Below are 24565 nucleotides of genomic sequence, written 5' to 3' on the forward strand. Positions count from 1 at the left end.
GGCATTCCAAGTTTTCTGTAAAGGAGTGTATACGTGTGTGTGTGTGTGTGTGTGTGTGTGTGTGTGTGTGTGTGAGTGTGCGTGCGTGCGTGCGTGCATGCGTGTGTGCGTGTGTGTGTTAGTCACTTGATACACGTTTAGTAGTACCTGACATTGAAATGAAGTGAGGAAAATAAGTTGGTCTAATACTTTCCATCATTAAATCTGATTTATCCGCATGAAAAAGACATGTGTCAAACCTTTGTAGCACTGAAAATACATCTACAATAGGCTCCAAGTGTGTCATTGTTACTTAAACGGAGTAAGATTCTCCGTGAATGTAGAATGTATTATGTAACATATTAGCATGTAAATAAACTTTCAAAAACTTTTATTGTTAGTTTATTGAACATATCCCCCAATTGTGCACATTTTATTCAAGTCGCCGTGGCGGGACTACAGCGCAGCTTCTCTTGGGCATCCGCCGCAAATGCCGCGCCGGGTTTTCCGGATTTCCTTCGGCGGGCTTCTCACAGCCTCGAGCTGGTTTTACTCAACTGCTGTCCTGATATCACTCCGCTGGCATGGTGGAGAAGCTGACTTGATTCTTGTGTGATGGTGGCAGGCGTCAGCCAGTGACTACACACTTCCGCCACTGCTTCCCATATTCACGTTTTGCGCCGTCTGGACTCTTGATGCCTCACAACAGAACCAAGCGACATCCTTACCGGGATTGCTTTCAAACCAGTAACCATATGACATGCACGTTGACTTGGGAACTCCGGAGCCCGTTAGGTCCAAGAAGCAAAACTTTTTCTCTACGGATAAGTACAACACCGTAAAGCGGCCAGTATACTGTTGCTGCTCGGCGGGGCTGTTGGTGTGGCTTTGACCGCCGGCTGCCCGCCTTCACACCGCCGCCGTCGTAAATTGTTTGGCTTTCCGGTGGAGTTGTTTCGAGCGAGTGGCGCAGAGACGCTTCATTGTCAAAGCCTCTCATGCTGGCTCTTATTTGTGTTCTCGGGAGCTGTTTGTTTTGGAACTGTGTTAAGCAGGGAAGAAGACGAGGTCACTCGCCAGCTCCCGGCCGTACAGGCGCGAGGCTCGCTGCCCTTTAAAGCCCCTGGTTGTCGCTCACTTCGGGGGCTGTAGCCGGTCCGACCTCCGCTGGCCGGCTCCTTGGGACCCTTCGCTGCGGAGGACAGAGAGGGGGTAGGTGGAGGAGGGGGCGGCGGTGAAGACAAGCTGGACGTTGGAGAAAAGTTGCTTCAAAATAGCAGCCACTCGGCCCACTGATGGGGGACTTCGCCTCCCCCGCTGCCGGACCCAACGGCAGTATCTGCATCAACAACAGCCTGAACCCGGCTGCCGGGAACGTGGTGCCTGCCGGGCCCGCGGGCATACCTAAGCACAGCACCGTCGTGGAGAGGCTGAGGCAGCGGATAGAGGGCTGCAGGAGACACCACGTCAACTGCGAGAACAGGTACCAGCAAGCCCACGCCGAGCAGCTGGAGATCGAGCGCAGGGAGACCGTCAGCCTGTACCAGCGGAGTCTGGAGCAGCGGGCCAAGAAGTCGGCCAGCGGGAGCGGAGGCAGTAAGCAGCCGCAGATCAAACAGCCCGACCCGGACTCGGCCTCCTCCACGGAACAGAGGAATAACACGCTGATAGCGGTAAGGACGCGCTCCCAATGACAGCCAGAGACAGCCCTCTCACTCACACACTTCCGCAGACAGTTCACTCAACATCCATGGACCACAAACAAGCACTCGCAGTAGCTGCATGACTACCGCTGGACTAACTTGTTCACTCACAGTTAGTTGCAAGAGCTGACAACACGGTCACTCGGCGGTCATTGCTCGCCTCACTTTCACAACAACGCCGACTATAAGTGCGTTTGTTTGGGAGAGAAACAGAATGCTCGATACTTAACAGCTGATTCTTTGTCCTCTTCAGCCCGTTTTAAAAGTGTTTATTCATTGTGAGCTCTCAAGTAACTTTTTTTTCACCGCCAAACTACTTCTCCTTTCTTGGGTTAAGTGTGCGATACTTTGTAAGTAGGTTGTAACAAATGCTTCCCTGCTCTCAGCAATGACAGTTTAGGCTCCAGATTTGTGACATGCTTTCTAAATCAACAGCCCGTCCCCTGGTGCCAGTGTATGTTTACATGGACTACAATATTATATTGCTATGATCAGTCCTTAAAGGACACTTTGTGATTCAATCAAGTACTATTTGAATGGTGGTTAGAAAAAACAATAATACAGATACACAGACGACCCACACACCCACACGCACTCAAACACACACTTCTGCCTTTGAGATAAAAGGTCCATCTCGGGAGAGAGGAAGTTCTGGGTGTGATTCGATGCCCAATTACAAACAGGTTCCTGAATGCATATTGTTTCCTGTCAACACAGCACTGTATTTAACTACAGTGAAATTAAAAATTAACTTCATGGTTTGATGTCACCGTAAACAGTCAGTGATGCAATGTGCACCTGTACATTAAAGGGAGCGAACCAGCAGATGTCAGATTGTTGCCAGAATAGTGACAATATTTTCATGTGTTAAGGCACACATCCTTTGACAGAACAAAATGATTACTCGCAAGCGCAAATGAATTTTATGGGAGCTGGCAGAATGGTTAGGCTTTATTCTGATTGGGAGCAGCGGATGTGTTTTGTTGTTACTATTAGAGTAGTGCCCTGTGGTCCTCTGTGATTCTCACTGTAGATTTGACTATAAAGAAAATCCCCACTACAGCATGTGATTGCATGGCCATTGAGAGCAATAGAAAATAGACACAGACAAACTGTGTAAAATCCCTGTTTGCACTGTATCTCCTGTGGGCAGGCTCAGGTTTCCTGAGAAAAGACCAAAGGACTCATGTCTGGAATGTCAACAGTGTCTTTCCTTTTGTTGCTGCAATGAGCCCAGGTCCTCTCCTTTTGAGATGTAAAATAAGAGCGTCTTTAATGTCCGAGCTAGTTGTTGAAGAGGAGCCTAGCTAGAACCATCGGCCGTAGTACTTGCAATGCAAGATCTCCCACTCGCTCTTGTGGACAGTTAACTGAATTGTCTGATTGATGGCTGGATAAAAAAAGCTCGGAGGATGGAGGAGCTTCTCTGTCACCAACGGTGACACTTCAAATGCAAACACTGTATTCAACAACCGCACTGTGCTTCGGAGCGCCAAGACGTGAACCGAAGGGAAACGAGAGAAGTGTGTGCTGTCCTTTTTTTCAATTTCATTGCTCTGAAGAGCAGAGCTGCAGCTAGATGGCTGTATGTAGTCACTGCAGAAGCAAGCATTCGAGGAAAGCCAAGCTTGCTGTTGCTCTAGCCAAACCCACTGTGTGCACGCATGCAGACACAAATGCCCACGGGGTTATGTTACAGTCTGTTCTTCAGAATACACAGCGTTGAGGTGTGTTACATACACACTGTGTTCAAATACAGTACCTGTATGTTAATTTGTGCTCTTGCTGTTAATACAAACTGTTAAACGGTACCAATTGAGCAACGGCATTTCCAATTCTTGCTCATGATGTCAGTTTATGTAATGTCATGCATTCTTTCAAATGAACAGTACAGTATAGGTAGATTTTTAATGATTTGTTCTACATGGGAACTAATAAACATTAAACACTTTGCTCTGTCATTAGTACATTTACTTACAACTTACTTTCGATGTGCAACTATTTTGTAGTGTCGTGTGGATCCAAGAGTTCAATGCACTCTTTGATGGTTCTCAGACACGCCCATATCAAGGCAGGGGAAAGCCTCGAATTATGGAAGTGTGCTTGAGTCCCTTACGATTGCTTAGCCGGCAAATTCACGCTTATGACTCGGCATACGCAGCATGTGGGTTCAGTAACTTTCTCAAGGATGCTGACAAATCTGGGAGAACTTGGTGTGAAAAACATGAACATCGATAACATTTGTGTTCCAAGGATTAACTTGTACGCTTTGAATGGTCTAATCAGGAAGTACTTGAGAAACGTAAGGTCATCTTTCTGCCAATAAGAACTGTATTTCATTGTTGGGTTTAGTATCAGCCTATTTTACACAACTTATTTTTGTCCATTAGGCTGGCTACTTTATTGTCATAGGAAGCCACAACAAATAAACAGGATAATAGATGACATGCTCAAATATCAAGATTGTGTACGAGCTCATTTTTAATCATCTTATACTGACAGGAGCAATGGATGCGGAAGGTGGTAGAATTATTTTGGGCAAATGAGGCGACACTTTTTTTTTTGTCTTCATTTTATGTAGACGTCCAGTAAAAATTACATCACGTCATTGCCACGCGTAATAAATGAACGGTCTGTGTGGTTGAATTGCATTGATTATCCTATTATATGCAGTCTTTTTACAATATCCAGGTCAAGTGGCGAGGTTACACTCTAAATCTTTGCTTTAGTATCACTTGTTCTGCCTCAAACCCATGGTTTGGTGAAATGCAAATAAAATTTATTATTATTATTCAATAAATCTGCCTGACAGGTCCAAATAATCCGAATCAACACTACAAAATTATTGTAAATAATCTGGAACTTTTTTGAAAAGTTTTCAAGTTTATCCAAATTTACTTCGCTAGTGCTTTCGGTAGGGATAATGGCGTGCAGCTAGTGGCTTGAGCCAAGATGTTGGTGTGCTTCCTTTTTTCCCCCCCATCACCGTTACGATTGGATTCCATAGACAAGAGTTTGAATAGGTATATATAAAACATGCTCCAATTTAGTTGCATGCCTATGGCAATGCTAAGCTAATGTCTATGCTTTCCATTACATCTGATGGGGCAGTGGCCGCTAGGTACAGTATGTACAGTCAAACCTCGGTTTTTGAACGTCTCTGTTCTCGACCAAATCGGTTTTTGACCAAAAACATCGAGTTTTTTATGCCTCGGATTACGACCGAAAATCGGTTCTCAACCAAACTGTGCGCACTTGAATGGCGCCACTCGACTCCTCTCGCCTTCCTTTCACGAGGAAGTGACGCTTCCTCGGGTAGACGAGGAAGTAACGCTTCCTCGTGTAGCATTCCATTGTGAGCAGACGTGTTCAATAAAGATTTAAGAAAAAAAAAGAGCGTGGGTTCGGTTTTCGAACAAATCGGTTTTCGAACAGCCTTCTGGAACGGATTATGGTCAAAAACTGAGGTATGACTGTATATGCATTGCCTTTGATGGGGAAAATCGGCGCTGCCAATCTGGCAGCCAAGTAGGCATGTTTGTGAGCCTGCTCTAGTCGACTGTATAACACACAACCCCAAAATAACAAGTACCATTATCTGTCTGTAAATTGCGCCACAGCACTATTTTTATACACACGCATGCACACACACACACACACACATTCATGTACATAAACTGATTTGTGAAATCTTGATTTTACCTTGTTTTGTGTCCGGCATGCCTTCACACTGGGCGTCTTCAGTGGAGAGGAAGCTCCATTTTACGATGGCACGCCACAATGCTCGCCTTGCGTTTCAGTCACACTGTTGCCATCTTCCCGCTAAGTCAAACGAATAGCTTTGCTTCCGCCTGCCACTTCCTGCGCTTATGTAACGTCAGCATGTTGTGCTTGCTTGCAGTTTTGCTTTCATTTCTTTTGCAGGTTAATCCCAGGGAAAATAATTTTATGAAACAATAAAAATACGGCAATATAGCTGCCATGTTGAATGTCGGGTTGCAGCTCTCGAAAATTTCAGTAATGGAGTATCGTACTGAAAATTGTATAGAATAATTGTATATTTAGATAAACTATATTTTTACTGAATACATTTAACTTCATAATGACCAAGCAATTGGTTTCCTTTGTTAAATGATCAACATATTTATGAAATCACATTGTGCATAGCAGCAAACTGTAACCAATTGTCTCCAAACATTTTCATCTGTGCATTTTCAAATGAATATGATTTAAACTTCGCATTTCTTGTACCAAAGACATAAGGCATTGAAAAAAAAAAGGCATTAAAAGCCATTGTGCAACTTCACTTAGCGTTTTAGCATGCGACATAATAATACAGTAGATTCATGGCTATGCATTTATGGGCTTAGACCAGCTAATTAGGAAAAAGCCATTGTTTACACTAGTACATATTTTGGAGGTGTTCAAACTAAAATGAAGACACGTCGAGAGCAAGCAGTTGAATTAATAAACCATATTAAATGTTGATTCAGGTTTTCATCAAAAGTTTAAAAAAAATGAACAGGTTTATTTACTTCATGAAGCGGTCTACAGTATATCCTCTGCTCACATGTGCAACCAACAAATATCTAGTGACCCAAAAGAGTCCCACAGAAATTATGTGGTTGTATAACTTCTGTTTAAGCAAATACAACAAATTGAATTGAAAATAACAGTGCTTCAAGTAACATTTCCCTTGAGGAATATCAACAATTTAATCAGTATTTTACAAGTTTGTTATTGTTTAATTCAACTGTAGTGTCTCAGTCTGAACACTTGGTGGCACTCACCGAATGATTTACATGATGACAGCAGAAAAAGAAAAGCCACGAGCAAGAATGCTGAATGAATATGTGCTGACTGCTGAGTTGTAAATGAAATCCATCCATCCATCCATCCATTTTCTGATCCGCTTTATCCTCACAAGGGTCGCGGAGCGTGCTGGAGCTTATCCCAGCTGTCTTCGGGAAGTAGGCAGGGGACACCCTGAATCGGTTGCCAGCCAATGTCAGGGCACACATAGACGAACAACCATCCACGCTCACACTCACACTCACACCTAGGGACCATTTTGAGTGTTAAATCAGCCTCCCATGCATGTTTTGGAATGTGGGAGGAAACCCAGAATACCCAGTGAAAACCCACGCAGGCATGGGGAGAACATACAAACTCCACACGGGGAGGCCGGAGCTGGAATCAAACCCGATACCTCTGCACTGTGAGGTCGACGTGTTAACCACTGGACACCAGGTCGGCGTAAATTAAATTAATCAACAAATAAATACAAGACTGATAATTGAGGAACAATATTAATCAATCACTGCCCTGCGATTGGCTGGCAACTGATTCAGGGTGTCCCCCGCCTACTGCCCGGAGACGGCTGGGATAGGCTCCAGCACCCCCCGCGACCCTAGTGAGGATCAAGCGGTTCGGAAAATGGATGGATGGATATTAATCAATCACGAATGTCTGATACAGGCCCAGACAACGACGCCACGACAAAGTGAAACTTTTGCGGCGACTCAAGGCTTTCAACTGCGCGGAGCACAGCTAGCTGCTAATCACAATAGGAACCACTGTCTATCACGTGATTGGCAAGCAATTAACTTGTATTAGATGCACGCACGTACGCACGCACACACACACACACACATATATATATATATAACTGCAGTTCTACTACGCTGTCCAGCTCAGCGACACTGCACGAGGCAATGTTGCGGTTGGGCAGTGCATTTGTATTGAAAATAGTAACAAATTTGATGTTATGTATTATTACGAATGCAGTAATATGATTGATTGATTGGTCGATTTTGAAAAAAATTGTGCTTTGAGCAGGCCAGCACAAACATCAAATTTTTCGGAGAACAACATCAAACATCAAACAGCCATGTGATACATTTATACAGAGAGAGAAAAAAAAAACATCTCCATGTCACAATTTGCAATTGCTCTCCATGTGCTGCTCAAAAAAAGGAGTGGGAAGAAGAAAATGCATTTAATCCCGCCCCTAGCTCACATTTATATTACAGGGCGTACATGCCTACTAACTTTCGCATCCCGAAGGGTTCACTTACACATGTACAACTCATAGTATTATACATAGCAGATTAAGAAAATGTATATGACATGTAGTTGTTATATATTTCAGCAATAATTATATACCAAGAATGCTAATGAAAATAATATATAACAACATGGTAAACAACGAGCACACTAACAAAGGTAAGGAGCCAGTGACTGAGCAGTTAATGCTAAGCTCTGTCCTCCTTGTACTGCGACCAGACCATACGTTTGTAAGATACTTTAAAGCTTTGGATGCTTTAGTATTGCTTGTGGTGAAGGTCCAGACTATCCACAGTTCTACCCCGCACACAGAAACAAACAAACTCTTCCTGGTAGTACGAAACTTTGATAGTGCAAAATTTCCAAAGCCTTGCATGCTATGCGAGCACTTGAAGTTGAAAAAAAAAATACATTGCATATTATTAGGGAGTGAATTGTTAAAGGCTAATGTAAAATTAATAGGTTGTAATATTTCACAAGGTCATGAATCTTCAATAAATTTGATTGAATTAAACGGATTATTGGTGTGTGCTAGAAATTGAGGCTAATGTGTAATCCTTACAACTTGTTTTTGCAATATGAATCAAGGATGTATGGAACATTTATCATTGTTTCCTCATTTTTTAACACAATAGGTGAGATATGGGAGGGCTAAGGAAAAATATAATACTCTACGATCATCACTATCTAAGAATGTCTTTGCTTTATTCATGATTGAGAAGCTTTTGGAAAAGTTTGTTCTCATATGTCTGATGTGGGCATTCCATGACAACTTCTCAATTACTGCTCTCAAGAATTTACCGTATTTTCACGACTATAAGGCGCCATTAAAAGTCTAAAATTTTCTCCAAAATGAACAGGACGCCTTATGATGCGGAGCGTCTTGTCTATGCGCTGAGTTCCAAAACCTGACTGACAGCCGACACGCTGTTTATATAGAGAAAAGGCGGAAGTGACTGTGGACAGGCATGCGGCAAAGAAGTCGGCCAATCAGTGAAGGGTGGGCGTGTATATACATATATGGAGAGAAAGAGAGAGAAAAGGCAGACATGAGTGACAGGCATGCGGGGAAGCAGTCCGCCAATGAGTGAAGGGTGGGCGTGTAAGTGGGCGCTAAAGGGACGCTACAAGCAGGTACCAACACCTGTATAGAGTGTGGCTATGTGCATTGTTGCAAAACAACTTCGGTTTTGGTTTCTAAGAACCCCCGAAAATAAATTCTACAAAGAGACACGCCTACGAAGCTCAGTTCAAACTTCAAGCCATCGGTTATGCTTTTGGCATGCGTGCCCATCTCACAGGAGCGGTGAAAAACCAAGTCAAGCAAATGAACTCTGAGCTTGCCGTTATTCCCGGAGGCTTGACAAAAGAACTCCAACCGCTGGACATCGGCATCAACCGGGCGTTCAAAGTAAAGTTGCGAACGGCATGGGAACAATGAATGAACGATGGCAAACACAACTTTACAAAGAGTGAGAGGCAGCGCCGGGCGAGTTACGCCACAATTTGCGAATGGATTGTGGCTGCTTGGACGAACGTGTCTGCTTGCACTGTTGTTCGAGTTTTTGGCAAAGCCGGCATCATTTCTGTGGAGCCACATGGCAATGGGAGTGACTGACAACGAGAGGGAACACGGCGTTTTTGATGGATTACCGGTACTTGCACAATTGTTCAATTCTGATACAGAGGATGAGGACTTTGATGGATTTCTGGGTGATGATTGATCGAAAAACGTGAGTACATTGTACGATGGCTAAATAAAATACAACGGAACTCCGTTTTGCTTCGTTGCCTTTTTAAAAACGTGTTTTTAGCTTGTATCTGTATGTCTTGGCATGCTACCGTATGCTACAAGCTAACGTGTTTTTAGCGTGCGCGCATGCATGCCGTATGGTTTGCCACTTTAAAATTGCGCCCAATGATACAGTGCGTTTTGTCTATGTGTAAAATACAGAAATAGCACCCATTAATGAGACTGCGCCCAACCATACGGTGCGTCGAATGGTCGTGAAAATACGGTATATTATTTGACATGTTCTAGTTGGACACAGTCTGTGTTTTTGTGTTTCTCAACCAATTTCAAACGTTCAGATCGTTCCACTCTGTTTTTGCATTCATTTAACCTGTTACATTTGCAACACTCCCAATTATGGGCTGCATACAAGGGTGGGGTGGGGGGTTCTCTTTGGAGGACCAACCACAGTAGTCTTTGCATCTGGAAAGTTGTGAAGAGTAGCAGTGTTATTTGAGTTTAATTTGATCCCATTTGAAACAAAGTGGACATTGACGATGACAGTCATCATTTAACCGCACAGACAATTAATTTGTGACAGGTGTCAATGTCACAAAGACAGCTTAACTAGACGCCTCGAGAAGCACCTCATTTCCCCCAACATTTGTAGCTTTTCCAGCCAGGCTCCACTGTCAAACTCCTTGCTCCTGCTCCTCGATGGACGAAATGGTCTTAGCTAGGCTTGGGCCCATAACCGGTTTACCATGGAGTTAAAAAGTCAAGGTTTCGGGAACCGCGAGTATTGGCTGTCACCTATAATGAGCTCTTAAGTTATTTTTTTGAGGATACTCCAAAGCAGGGTATACTAAGATTAGCTGCTTGAGTAAATGAGCCACCTCAAATAATTCGCCTCACATTAATCTTTTCTTTTCTCGTAAGCCGAGAGGGGAGAGGTGAGCAGTTACGCACGCAGGAGGGAGTGAAAAACATGACATACACGTTGCAAACACAGATAACTTTTTTGCTTCGTTTATTACTGTGGCTTGCCCCCCACCCAAAAAATGCTCCCACGGGTACTAGTTATCCCCAAGGACAACATGAGTAGTCCATGGGTCTGTTCTAAAAATAGCTTGTCCATGATGGTGCACTGTGGCTTACTCAGAATTAAAACAGATGAAGTTTATTTACTGTAATTATTTATTTCAACTTAATATGGGACTCTAAACTTTCCATAGGCGTGAATGTGAGTTGGATAGATTGTCAATTTGTGTCCTGCCATTGGTTGGCGACCACTTCAATGTTTACCCTGCCTCTCACGCAAGTTCAGCTGGGATAGGTTTCAGCATACCGGGGACCTTGGTGAGGAGAAGTTGTACAGAGAATGGATGGATGGATGGATCGATCTTCATGCCAAGTGAGATTGTAATTTTGAAAGGTTAAAAAAAACCCTCAATTTTTCATGTTTCACCAGCGTTTTAAAACCAGAAAGGTCCTATGGGAATGTATGTCAACATTGCTTCATTGATTCAGACAAAGACGAGACAACTAAACACGTTCGCTCTTTGTAGTCGACTTTAAGTCGTGTTTAAAACCCGATTAGTTTCTGGTCAGCTCTCTGTAAAGATCTTGATTAAAGCATTCACTTAGGCAAAGATCAAAGGTGACGTAGACTTTTAAAACACATTTTTAGACTTTTAAAGCATGGCAATTTTGAATCGCACAATCGCTACATGCCCTTTTTCCCCCCGACAAACTGACATCCACAGCCAGACCTGATTACTTGACCGCCAGCCTGCGTACAGATGGGAGACTGATGTGCACTGCGAGGAGCGCGTTTGTCCCAGACATACTGTGGCTCAGGACAACCTGTTTTTGGTTGTACTTGCTCCTTGGCGTGCGCCTCGTAAAGGAATGTCTCTCTATCACTCATTCCCGCACACACACACGCGCGCTCTCTTGTAGTGATGTCCGGCTCAACTGCTGGCAGTCCAGGCCTGAGTGTGGGCGGCTGAGTATTCATGAATCTGAGGCCTTTCCTCCTTCCCTCCCTTCCTCTCCTCCCTCTTCCCAGCGGGTTCACCGCTTCTCTAGTTTCGGCTTTAGTAAAGGACTAATGTAGCGTAGATGATCTTGGTGGCAAGAGCATAGTTAACATCAGCTGCGGCTGTTGCCCGAGTGCTATATTTAAACTTCTGAGCTGGCAGGGAGCTGACACACGACAGTACGCACAAGCTTGCACGCACGCAGTGGGTGACGTCGGCTTACAACCGTGACATCACAGGCATGTGGTTTGGACTCAGTCAACACTATTCCACTGCTTGTTGCAGCTTTCTTTGATGCAATTGTACAGTTGATCCATTTGTCTTTATTTATTTTTATTTTTTTGTGGTGCCAGTTTTGTGTAACCTTTTACGTCTCGTATGTCTTCATTAGCGTCCTCTCACCCTTGCCCCTCAATTCCTTTGCACACATACTGGATGTTTTTCATTTGGGGTGGCTGCAAACCACATTCCCTCCTCCCACGCTTGTTCACATGTTCTACGGAAACACAAACACACAGTGCAGACCTTTGCACAGTTATCCTTTCTTTTAGAGTGTTTGAAGGACACCTTTTTGCATTGTGCTGAAAGTAAACCATGAAAAAAGCATCACTTAAACAAAGAGCAATGCTGTTTCTGTGTGTTAATTTTACACTTTGTTAAATGTCTAAACCATCAACTCTTTCAAGGTCTCGTTAAATTCTTGTTCATGTGTCAGTCCCATTAAGTTTGCTCATTTAGTTTTGTCAATCTCTCAACCCAGACAAATTTGCATCCCACTTGAGAGATAGTCACTAGTTGTATCCTTGAATTGTTGTAGAACTGTACATGTTGATATCGTTTCAAACTAATGTTGTCGCCGTACAAAAATTCGGATGTAGATACTTCACCTGCATAAAATATCTCAATGCTGCAAATGAAGTGATAGTATGGTAAAAACCTAAAACATGAGTTAAAACAATGGAATGACAAAATGACAAAACATAGAACTACAACTTCAAATTCTTGGTATTTTTGTTAATTCTAAATATTAGCCAATGAACGATATTAAAGAAATTATTCTACATCGGTGCCTTTATAAAACTGCAATTGCTTCAGTGCACATTGTAACTTAAAGCAGTTGTATCTGAAATCATCTTTTCTATCCAACTGAAATAACTGGAAATGCCATGAATGCATTCCACATCCACCCAAAATAAAGCTTTTTACTGAGGAAAAAGTAGTGCTTTATTATATCATAATAAATATACATAAAATACAACATAAAATAATATCCATCAATTTTCCGAACCGCTTGATCCTCACTAGGGTCACGGGGGTGCTGGAGCCTATCCCAGCCGTCTTCGGGCAGTAGGCGGGGGACACCCTGAATCGGTTGCCAGCCAATCGCAGGGCACACAGAGACGAACAACCATCCACGCCCACACTCACACCTAGGGACAATTTAGAGCGTCCAATCAACCTGCCATGCATGTTTTTGGAATGTGGGAGGAAACCGGAGCACCCGGAGAAAACCCACGCAGGCCCGGGGAGAACATGCAAACTCCACACAGGGAGGCCGGAGCTGGAATCGAACCCGGTACCTCTGCACTGTGAAGCCGACGTGCTAACCACTGGACTCCCGGGCCGCCCCATAAAATAATAAATAAATATTAAAACATAGTCGTAGTTTGAATATAAAGATGGCGCCCGGTGGTCCAGTGGTTAGCACGTCGACCTCACAGTGCAGAGGTACCGGGTTCAATTCCAGCTCCGGCCTTCCTGTGTGGAATTTGTATGTTCTCCCCAGGCCTGCGTGGGTTTTCACTGGGTATTCTGGGTTTCCTCCCACATTCCAAAAACATGCATGGCAGGCTGATTGAACACTCAAAATGGTCCCTAGGTGTGAGTGTGAGCGCGGATGGTTGTTCGTCTCTGTGTGCCCTGCGATTGGCTGGCAACCGATTCAGGGTGAACCCCGCCTACTGCCGGAAGACAGCTGGGATAGGCTCCAGAACCCCCCGCAACCCTCGTGAGGATAAAGCGGATCAGAAAATGGATGGATGGATGGATGGATTTCATTTACAACTCAGCAGTCAGCACATATTCATTCAGCATTCTTGCTCGTGGCTTTTCTTTTTCTGCTGTCATCATGTAAATGAGTGCCACCGAGTGTTCAGACTGAGACACCACAGTTGAATTAAACAATGACAAACCTGTAAAATACTGATTAAATTGTTGATATTCCTCAAAGGAAATATTACTTGAAGCATGGGGTTTCTCCGGGTACTCTAGTTTCCTCCCACATTCCAAAAACATGCATGGCAGGCTGATTGAACACTCAAAATTGTCCCTCGGTCTGAGTGTGAGCGTGGATGGTTGTTCGTCTATGTGTGCCCTGCGATTGGCTGGCAACTAGTTCAGGGTGTCCCCCGCCTACTGCCCAAAGATGGCAGTTATAGACTCCAGCACCCCCCGCGACCCTTGTGAGGATAAGTGGATTGGAAAATGGATGGATGGATGAATGTAAAGAATTGAACAGTTTTTGCATCATATTTAATGCTGCAATCAAACCCATTGTACTACTCCTTGTGGTGTGCCTGGCTGAAGTATAATGCAGTATTTCAAACACAAATACAAAAGAATGGTACTGTTTCTACTTCTACTAAATGTGATTTACCAAGAAGTCGGCTGCTGTAATATTATAGAGGATGAAGAATATATGCCTGTGAGAATTGTTAATCAGTTGTCAGCCTAAATGTGTTGCTGCACCATTTTTTTGTTCAAATATCTGTTGCTTCTAAATCCGCCACTATTGCACATCCCTGTGCATCGGCACGCTGCGTATTTGCGCAACTGTTGATCGCTATTCCACACCACTGGACACTTTAAAGTGCTCAAGAATTCTTTGGATCGATTTCATAATCGTCATTGTTATCCATCCATCCATCCATTTTCCGAACCGCTTGATCCTCACTAGGGTCGCGGGGGGTGCTGGAGCCTATCCCAGCCATCTCCGGGCAGTAGGCGGGGGACACCCTGAATCAGTTGCCAGCCAATCGCAGGGCACACAGAGACGAACAACCATCCACGCCCACACTCACACCTAGGGACAATTTAGAGCGTCCAATCAGCCTGACATGCATGTTTTTGGAATGTGGGAGGAAACCGGAGCACCCGGAGAAAACCCACGCAGGCCCGGGGAGAACATGCAAACTCCACACAGGGAGGCCGGAGCTGGAATCGAACCCGGTACCTCTGCACTGTGAAGCCGACGTGCTAACCACTGGACTACCGGGCCGCCCCGTCATTGTTATAATTGTGCATAATTACTGCACACCTGCCCGAAGCCTCAGGTCTGTGGACCAGACCTTATTAGAAGTACCAAGAACTAAACTGAGGCTCAGAGGGGATCGAGCCTTTTCTGTTGCTGGTCCCTCTCTCTGGAATGACCTCCCACTGAACATTCGGCAAGCCTCCTCGCTGCCCACCTTCAAAACCCTCCTCAAAACTCACTTGTATTCTTTGGCATTCGACTCAGCATGACTTAGATTTGTTCTTGGTTTTACTGTTTGGTGCTTTCTACCGCCTTTATTACCGATTTGTCTTACTGTTTATTGTGCATGTTAAATTGCTCCATGTACAGCACTTTGTATGCAGCGATGGCTGTTTGAAAGTGCTCTATAAATACTGTTGACTTGACTTGACTTGACAATTGTTCACTTTATTTTGCTCTTAACTCTCAGGATTTGTTTGGTAATACTGTACGAATGCTCTCCTTACATTGTTTAGCAAGTCGCTGTATTTATGTGCAATGTGGTAAATATTCTTTTTTTGTTATATTTGCTTGTTACTGTAGTACTGGTGTCGTCCAAAGTGTCACAGACAAATTCTTTGCATGTTTTTCCATATTTGGCCAATAAAGATTAATAAGAGCTGTTTCTATATGGTGATGAGGTCGAATCCTGATTGGAGTTCAATAATTTTCTGTGTTGTTTGAAAAATATTTTCTCGACATTCTTGGACGAGAAGGGAAGGTTTTCATAATCTGCTAACGAGGAGATAGAATATTCGGGGGTTCTCTCTTTGTAGAAGGGGCTTGACGGCGGCCACTTTCAAGGGTTTAGAAAACTTGCCTGACTGAAGTGATTATTTGCTCTAATTCAGTTTGAACAGATTTCGCAACAGTTTTACAAAAGTCAGGTGGTATTGACTCAAGACAACTAGTTAATAGTTTCAACCGCTCAACCAAATCTGTTATCGTGTTTTTAAGTGCTGTGTCATGTTGTATTTTGATGGTCCATGATGGTGTTTGATCCGATGGATTGTACTTTTTCACTGAAGTCGCAGGCGAATCCATTGCATTTATCTTTTGAGAGGAGTTGTGGCACCCTCTGATTTGGGGGATTTGTCAGTTTGTCCACAAGAGCAAATTGTGCGTGCGTCTATTGTTTAGGTTCTTACTCATGATTACAGTAAAGCATTGTTGTCTAGCTTTTATTAACTCTTTGTTAAAATTACAAAGAATTGTAGCATTGAGAACATTTGTGATTTTCCAGGTGGAGTCAACATGGAGTTGGAGTCAACATGGTTTGGTTGTTGTTAATAGATGTTTGATTGGCATTTTTCAGTAAAATTCAGCTGCGAGTGGCATTTAACAGATTGAAGCCTCTGTTTTGATTAATTGTCCAATTGACGAATCGTATTTTGAAACTCGTAAGTTGAGTCAATAATATCTCAAGGCACCACTGAATGTGTTAGCTTTTGATCAGATAAAATACAACTTTGACGCAGCAACTGCTAAGTCAGTGGTTCTTAACCTTGTTAGAGGTACCAAACCCAACCAGTTCATATGCAGATTCACCGAACCCTTAGTGAAAAATAAAAATCGGATTCAAGAAGTGCTCCTTCAGTTTTGCCGGTGCGAGACTAGAGTTGCTCAACTTCGCATGCCAAATCATGCAGATAGGATGCTGTGTCCCATCACGTTCCGTGATGCATATGAATCCATGTGGTACATATTAATTCCGACCACTTTGGGGTTTTTTTTTTTTTTGCTCCACATAGTTAGCATATATTAAGACATTCTTAAAAAAAATCACACGACTTACTATCACGACACATTGACTACTGAGCGAACAAAATTTCCCGTAGCAGTGATTGGTCCAGCGGGCGTCTCAAAAACTAATTGACATGTTGAGTCGGGTGTGTCTTAACCTCCATGGCAGAAGCTGCGTTGAACCCCTGAGACCGATTCAGTGAATCCCTGGGGTTCGATCGAACCCAGGTTAAGAACCACTGTGCTAAGGTTTGTATCCTTGTTTGTTTACACTAGAAAGATTTTTGCCCCAGAATGTTACATCCCCACCCCGACTATGTTTATATGCAGTTCATAATTGCTTCAGTAGAAAAGTGGAAAATAGTGTCTTGATTAATTCGTGTGAAATCTACTTTGTAGTGTTTTGAGCGTCCATCTTCAAAGCTGCATCTTTCACCATTCATCCAACGTGTTTACAGTTTATCGGCCTTAGCAGTGAGCAGGTTCATGATTCTGCCAGTCCTCAAGTTAAGTTCATTTATTATTTTTAAGCTCACTTATACCATATTATGGCCTTGGTGAAGGATGTTGAGACTTTGAATTAGCACATTCTTAACATTTGTCCTGTCTTTTTCAATGATCGCAGAAGTCGCAAATGTCAAACACATTGTAAATGTTCTCCCCGTGCGTCACATATTTCGCATCAGATAACATGTCTTTTATGTGTGTGTTTTTTTGCATCTAAATTGGTACTCACGGGGCTCGAGAGTGCACCCAATTGGGGGTGTCCAGGCAGCCTAATTACACAATGGTGCAACTGAAAAAAATCTGAGGTTGCACCATGTGCAACTTGCCAATGGAGGATGGAAAAAGGTCTCCTCATCTCAATCAATCAATGAACACACATATCAAGGTCTTAGCCAATCAAAGTGGCAATCCATATTTACCCAAAAAGATCAAAGACGAAGCAAGGAAGTGTCTTTGTTTAACTTTGTTTATTTGTTAAATGTATTGGCCATATTCACTCCTCCCAAAGTATTTGCTACTTTTGGTGACTTTTGAGGTCTGCATGATGTAGATATGTGACAAGTGACTCTATTCCGCCATTTTTGTGAGGCCATTTTCGTGTGTCCAAGTCCGTTTTGCACTCCTCTAAAAATGAATTTTCTATTTTTATATACGATGTATTGTGGAATCTCCCCCCTTGCCTTGTTTCCAGTTTGATGAGTTTCATGCAGTATTTCAATGTTTATCTCGTGCACGGCGGTATAACTCATTTTGACCGCCCAGAAAGTGTTGACAGCTAGCTGGAACATTTATATCGACCGATCCCGATTTTGATGCATGCAGATAAAGTTACACACAATTTATACGTTGCCAAAGAACGCGGGAGAGCCGTCCACCAGGATAAGCTAACTCTCCGTTTGTTGCCAGCGATGGTGTGGGGAATCTCCGGTAGCCAAACAAACAACAGGCAGATGGGGGTCACACTGCAGAGATGGCTTTTATGGTACACACAGTCGTTCCCTCTGCTTATCTCAACTCAAAATGCTTCTCTTTGCTCTTACTTGTCCCTAAACAGCCTCCACACTTCCCTGACACAGACACAGGAGAAAGTTACCTACATTTTTGCCTCCTTTTTGAAGCCTTGAAAATGTCCTAAAGTCTTCCTATTATTAATTCCTTAATAATAATTAGACCCAAAAAAAGTTTTGTTCTTTTATTCCAAGTTTTTCCGGTGACATTGGTCTGGCTGGGGAAAAAAATAAATTTCTCGAGCACCGGTCTCAGTATGGCTACCAAGAAAATAAAAAGCACCAGTGAACATGCATTGTGTTGTGCGACAGTGCTGCAGTTCCTGCGACTTCAGTTGGGCTCTCGCTGGCAGGGCTGGGAGCTTGATGCAGGTGGAGGAGCAGCCAACCTGCCACCAACCACACCAATCTTTTTAACCCTTTGATGCATAACATGGGTCAAAAGTGACCTGGCTGAGTTTTTATTTTCGATATCGTCGCAGTCAATTAATTTCATCATTCAGCATTCAATGTATTAACTTGTTTTTGACCATCAGACACAATTGTTTTATTTTTTTCCTTCTTACCTTTTGAATAAATAACATTTTTATATCACTACCCTTCTAATGCACAACATGGGTCTAAAATGACCCATATTCATTTTCTATGTTATTTCATGCATTGCTGAGTGTTTTTATGATATAACTATAATTTACTCTTCCAAATATGCAGCAAAAGTTTTGTTTTTGATTACCACTGATCATTATTTCCACTTTTCCTTTCTTATGGTATGAACAAGCACAGCTTTTGTATTTCTACCTCAAGTTGACACACATGGGCCAGAAAGACCCACATTGATTTACTAGCTATTGCCTTTGGAGAGAAAAGACATTTCACAGCTCTGCACAAGCCTCTTTGCCCATCTCTAATTCATGTAAGTATTGTTTTTCAATATCTCTAACGTTGCCTCAAAAGATAATTGATGACATTTGTGAATTGCACCTAATATTTGATTCGGTTTAGTCTACTTTGAGTGAGTAGATTCCTTGTTAGAAAGTTACAGGTAATTATGATTAGCTAGCTCTCTCGCTATAGTGGTGTGGGATGCTGGCATCTTTTTTTTCATTGGGGGTTAGCTAAGTCGCCAAAATAAATCTGTATGTACAGTATGTGCATGCATATTGATGTGGATCAGAAAACATTGTAATGCTTTTGTTTTTCTTTATCTAGAGTATTGTGTTCGCAGATTTACTGTTGAAGAGGTTGTAGCAATGCTGCAGCAAGAACGTGATGAGGAGACCATTTTTTTTTCCTGATTCAGAGTGTGAAATTTCTGATGATGATGAACCCAGAATATTTGCTACGGAGTCAAGCCAGAATTGTGGGTGTGTCTGGAAATCCAGCTTTCCTGCATGAAGAAGACTCCTCTCATGACACAGAAGATTCCTCGAATCAATCTTCTGGAGATGAAACTCAGACTCAGTCAAATAGACTGAGTAAAAATGGATCTTACTGGAATGAGAATCCCTCCACTCATGACAGAAAAGAAGCCACAAACATCCTGAGGAGTTGTCTGGACCTCCTCTTGGAACATCAGCTGTTTCACCAAAAGATGCCTGGATCTTCATGAGTGACAACATCATTGAGGAGGTTCCAAAATGCACCAACTTAGAGGGACAAAGAACCGAAACACTGAAAGAATTCATGGCCTCTGTCGGTTTGACCCTCATTGCAGGGCCAGGTGCATGCCCAGCAAGCCTGCAAAATATGGGATGAAAATCTTCTGGATGTGTGACGCAAGGTTACCTTATGGAATAGAAGGAACTGTCTTGACAGGGAGACAGCCAAGACAGGAGGTTCAAAGAAATTTAGGAGAGAATGTCACACAACAATTATGCAGTGGAATCAGACAGATAGGTGAATATACAGGACAATAGAGAAAGTAAGTTTTAGCACAATGTAAAATTGACTTTTTAAAATTTGATTTCTTTGAGGGCAGAATCGAATACAATGCTATGCAACCAGTTTACAGTTGTAAAACTACTGATTTAGCTCAACTCAATAGCTGTGTGCTCTGTTCTCAAAGCTGTGTAACAAAATGCCAAATAAAAACATTGCAAATATTAAAGACACGTGTTTGGCCTCCTTCACTGCTAAAGTAATGACTTGAAGCAAATTATTACAGTTTTAAGTCATTTCGTCACACTTGGATGAATGCGTCACTTTTGACCCATGTGTGTAAACTGAATGTAATCATATAAAAACTATTTTTGTTCATAAAGTATGAAAGGGGGCGGCCCGGTAGTCCAGTGGTTAGCACGTCGGCTTCACAGTGCAGAGGTACCGGGTTCGATTCCAGCTCCGGCCTCCCTGTGTGGAGTTTGCATGTTCTCCCCGGGCCTGCGTGGGTTTTCTCCGGGTGCTCCGGTTTCCTCCCACATTCCAAAAACATGCATGGCAGGTTGATTGGACGCTCTAAATTGTCCCTAGGTGTGAGTGTGGGCGTGGATGGTTGTTCGTCTCTGTGTGCCCTGCGATTGGCCGGCAACTGATTCAGGGTGTCCCCCGCCTACTGCCCGGAGACGGCTGGGATAGGCTCCAGCACCCCCCGCGACCCTAGTGAGGATCAAGCGGTTCGGAAAATGGATGGATGGAAGTATGAAAGGAAGAATGGAAATAATGATCAGTGGTAATCAAAAACAAGGTATCTAAACAACACTTGGAGTATCCAATGATAAAATAAATTGATTTCAAAAGATAGAACAAAAAAAATACTCAGCCAGCATGAAATAACATGGAAAATGAATGCGGGTCATTTTGGACCCATGTTGTGCATTAGAAGGGGGTGCATATGTTATGCATCAAAGGGTTAATAGGACATATTGCTTGGGTTTGGGCTCAAAGTCTCGGAACAAATTCATTTTGTGAACCGAGGTTCCGCCGTATAGAAGTGCATTTGATTTCTTCCATTGTTAACGTTACTTTTACACTGTTATTTACAAGCAGGTTTGAGTGAAATGGTTAATGCCTTTATGCAGCGCCGTAGCTGGGGTTATGTGCTCTCCTCTGCTCATCCACAAACACTTTGTCAAATGCAACCAGTCAAGAACAACTTTGTTGTTGTTGTTGTTTATTGAACATAAAACATATACAGTAAATATTCCCATCCCCGGAATTCTACGGAAAGGAATATCCTTCACCCGGAATAAAAACCTATGCATTAACATTTTGACTACGATATTACGTGTTACCGGAAGTTGCGTAAACGGAAATTCCACTACCCCTAACCCGGATGGAGGTGTAATGCCGCGGGAGCTTAAATACACGCAACGCCCACCCGATGCGACGGAAAAGACAACGCTGAAACAAGTTTTCACTTCGCGTTTTTCGATCATGAGATTCTAAACGACGACGTGCAAGTGAGTTTTTATTGCCGTGCGTTTTACTGTAATTGTGAATGATTTTAACTTTATTCACTTACGTCCTGGAGAACGCGGCACTAGCTTAAAAGCAGCACCCACTCGACACGACCGAAGAAACGTGTTCGCTTCGCCGTTTTCATTCATCAGATTCGAAACGAAGACGTGTAAGCGACTTTTTATTGGCGTGCGTTTTACTGTAATTGCGAAAGATTTTAACTTTATTCACTTACGTCGTGTAGATCATCGCATCAAAACGTAGAAGAACTGTAACAACTGGAGCGGAGCGAGTGAAATGCATCCGTTTGAGCGAGGCTGGACACAAAGTTAAAACGATCCAGCAGACACTTGGAGTCGGAAAGACGCAAATCTACGAAACTTTAAACAACAAGGCATCGATTCAACTCCTGATGACAAGCCACCATCCAGCAAGGAAGCAATGCAAATGGCAACAAAAATCCTTCAGTATGCACAAAAATGACCAGACATCGGTGATCAACGGGACAGTTACTTGCAACTAGCAAGAAAACTGTATGACACACAGGCAAACATTGTCATAAACCAAAGAATGCATTTAACAAAACAATCCAAAATACACATTTTTTTTCCCAAGACAGAAAAAAATAAACATTAAAATACTGTACGTATTTTACTGTTGTGATTTTTTTGGATACACCTGTATTGCAGTTTTTGTTATATAAACAGTTTTTGGACAATATATTTTTGTATTTTATTGATTGTGTGCATTTTGTCAACATACTTGCAGGTTCATAAAGGACGTGTACCATGCTCATTTCCCAAATGAGGAATTTCTGTTATCAGGACAAAATGGACAGCGCAAACACGAGTCCGTACTAGAGAATATTTACTGTACAGTAATAATTTGACAGAAAATAAGGTAGATAAAATAGTAAAAAGAAAGAAATCAGTCTTCATTCAACACAGTTATTATGTTCAAGGGAGTAGGAAGAAGTAAAAAACGTATCTAGTCCTACCCCGTTATGTGATTATATCTAATAAATCATTTTTTTATCAATCAGAAAAGAAAAAAGTAAGAAGAAAGAAGTCTCCATTAAGGCTCATACTTTACCCTTAACCGTGATATTTTTACAACTTTTGGTTTGTATCGGGATTATATACTTCCACACTCTGACACTCTTGTGTCAATTTTCTCTTGTATTCATAATGGATATTTCAATACCTTTTATCAACTTAGTTCTGATTTATCATTATATTTAATGTTTTGAATTTATCATTTTAACTCTGATTGATGTAGGTTGTTTGTACTCATTTTTTGAATTTGTTTTTGAACTCAGCAAGCGATTTACTCATTTTCAGGTCCGTTTCGAGATTATTCCACAGATTAACACCTTTGCTTCCTTCTTTGCTTGATGTTTGTTCTTGTTTTGAGTTTTTTGAATAAGTTGGTACCTCTTAAATCATAGCTGCTTTCTCGAATTTCGAAAAACTTCTGAATGTTTTGGCAGAGCAGGTTATTGTGTGCTTTGTACATTAATTGGGTGGTTTTAAAGTCAACCAGGTCATAAAATTTCATCATATTTAATTTGATAAATAGTGGATTTGTGGGTTCCGTATATTTTGATCTATTAACAATTCGAATTGCTTTTTTTTGTAGGTTGAGAATAGGGAGTGTGTTTGTTTTGCAGGCATTTCCCCATATTTCCACACAGTAGGTCATATATGGTAATAATAATGAAGAGTATAATGTGTACAAAGATCTCTTATTTAGCACTTCCTTGGTTTTGTCGAGGATCCCTACGGTTTTGGCTATTTTTCTTTTTACGTTATCGATATGTGGCTTCCAACATAGTTTTGAGTCTATTACTAATCCGAGAAACTTGGTTTCATACGCTCTTTCTATCTCAATTGAGTTTACCATAATTTTAGCTTGGTGTTTGATTGGTCTTGTGCCAAAAACAATTAACTTCGATTTTTTTCAGGTTAAGTGACAATTTATTTCTGTCGAACCAGTTTTTTAATTTGTTTAATTCGTTTTCTACGGTTGTCAGGAGCTGTTTCAGATTTCTTCCAGAACAGTAGAAAGTTGTATCATCAGCAAATAGGACACATTTAAATTGTTTTGAGACCTTGCAGATATTTGTCACAAAGTAAATCATACTCTGACTTCTATTTGAAGGTAAGTTTAACTGTGTCAAATTTGCTAAACTGTCGCTCTTTTATATAATTGACAATGCAGTGCAGTGAGGAGTTTGTACTTATTGTAATTGTTCCCTTCTCTGGTTTGAGACACTTGATAGCAGAGCTTGCAGTAAGGCTATCGGGTATTTTTTGGCTTGCCCTGACTATTGGCTGTGGAAGCATATTTCCGTGCCTGTTTTTTTCTTCTGCAGGCCCACAAGAGCTTGTGGACATTTCTTTCTCTCTCCAAACAATTGCTTTGGGGAGTGAGAAAGGCCCAGCCCAATCCAGGAGAGAGCCGTGGTTGCAAATACACAGACTGCTGCCTGCAGTGTCACACTCTCAAACTCAAAAAAGTACTTAAAAAAAACAAACAAAGTATCGTTTCATTTTTGACTATGAAGTATCGCTCTACTTTTCCAGGATAGTACCGGTGGATGCTGTAAAACCATGATCCAAATTAATCCACTTGCCTCTCTTGTGCTCTCAGTTACCTCTAGTAGTTTACAGCTGGTGGGGGAGGGGAGGGGTCATATCTCATCCACTCAAATGCACACAATAATATTAAAATGGTAAAATATGAATGAGGTTGTTCTCACTGATGCTGAAGCTTCAGCATGTGTGACTATTAGGTTTTGAGCAACATACTCGATATACAAACAGTGATAATGAAATTGTTCACATTGTTTTGAGGTGCCTGGTGGTCGGGTGGTTAGCGCCTTAACCTCACAGTGCAGAGGTACCGGGTTCAATTCCAGCTCCAGCCTCCCTGTGTGGCGTTTACATGTTCTCCCCACACCCTGCCTGGGTTTTCTCTGGGTACTCCTGTTTCCTCCCACATTCCAAAAACATGCATGGCAGGCTGATTGAACACTCTAAATTGTTCCTAGGTGTGAGTGTGAGTGTGGATGGTTGTTCGCCTCTGTGTACCCTGTG

The 24565-nt window shown here is 42.4% G+C and overlaps 1 protein-coding gene across 2 annotated transcripts in view; it reads left to right on the top strand.

Moving 5' to 3' along the window:
* Positions 1-1164: 1164 nt before the first annotated feature.
* maml3 (mastermind-like transcriptional coactivator 3) overlaps positions 1165-24565 on the top strand; it is a 158317-nt gene continuing 134916 nt past the window's right edge. For both annotated transcript variants that reach the window (XR_015101826.1, XM_086119984.1), the window contains exon 1: positions 1165-1652. Coding sequence is in view for 1 of the 2 variants with exons in the window: in XM_086119984.1 (XP_085976110.1) it covers positions 1275-1652 (378 nt within the window). In the remaining variant the exon portion in view is untranslated. The remainder of the gene's footprint in view (positions 1653-24565) is intronic.

Source organism: Hippocampus guttulatus, chromosome 9 (genome assembly GCF_054856545.1).
Source record: "Hippocampus guttulatus isolate MCC_2025c chromosome 9, RoL_Hgut_1.0, whole genome shotgun sequence".
In the NCBI taxonomy this organism is placed as follows: Eukaryota; Metazoa; Chordata; class Actinopteri; order Syngnathiformes; family Syngnathidae; genus Hippocampus; species Hippocampus guttulatus.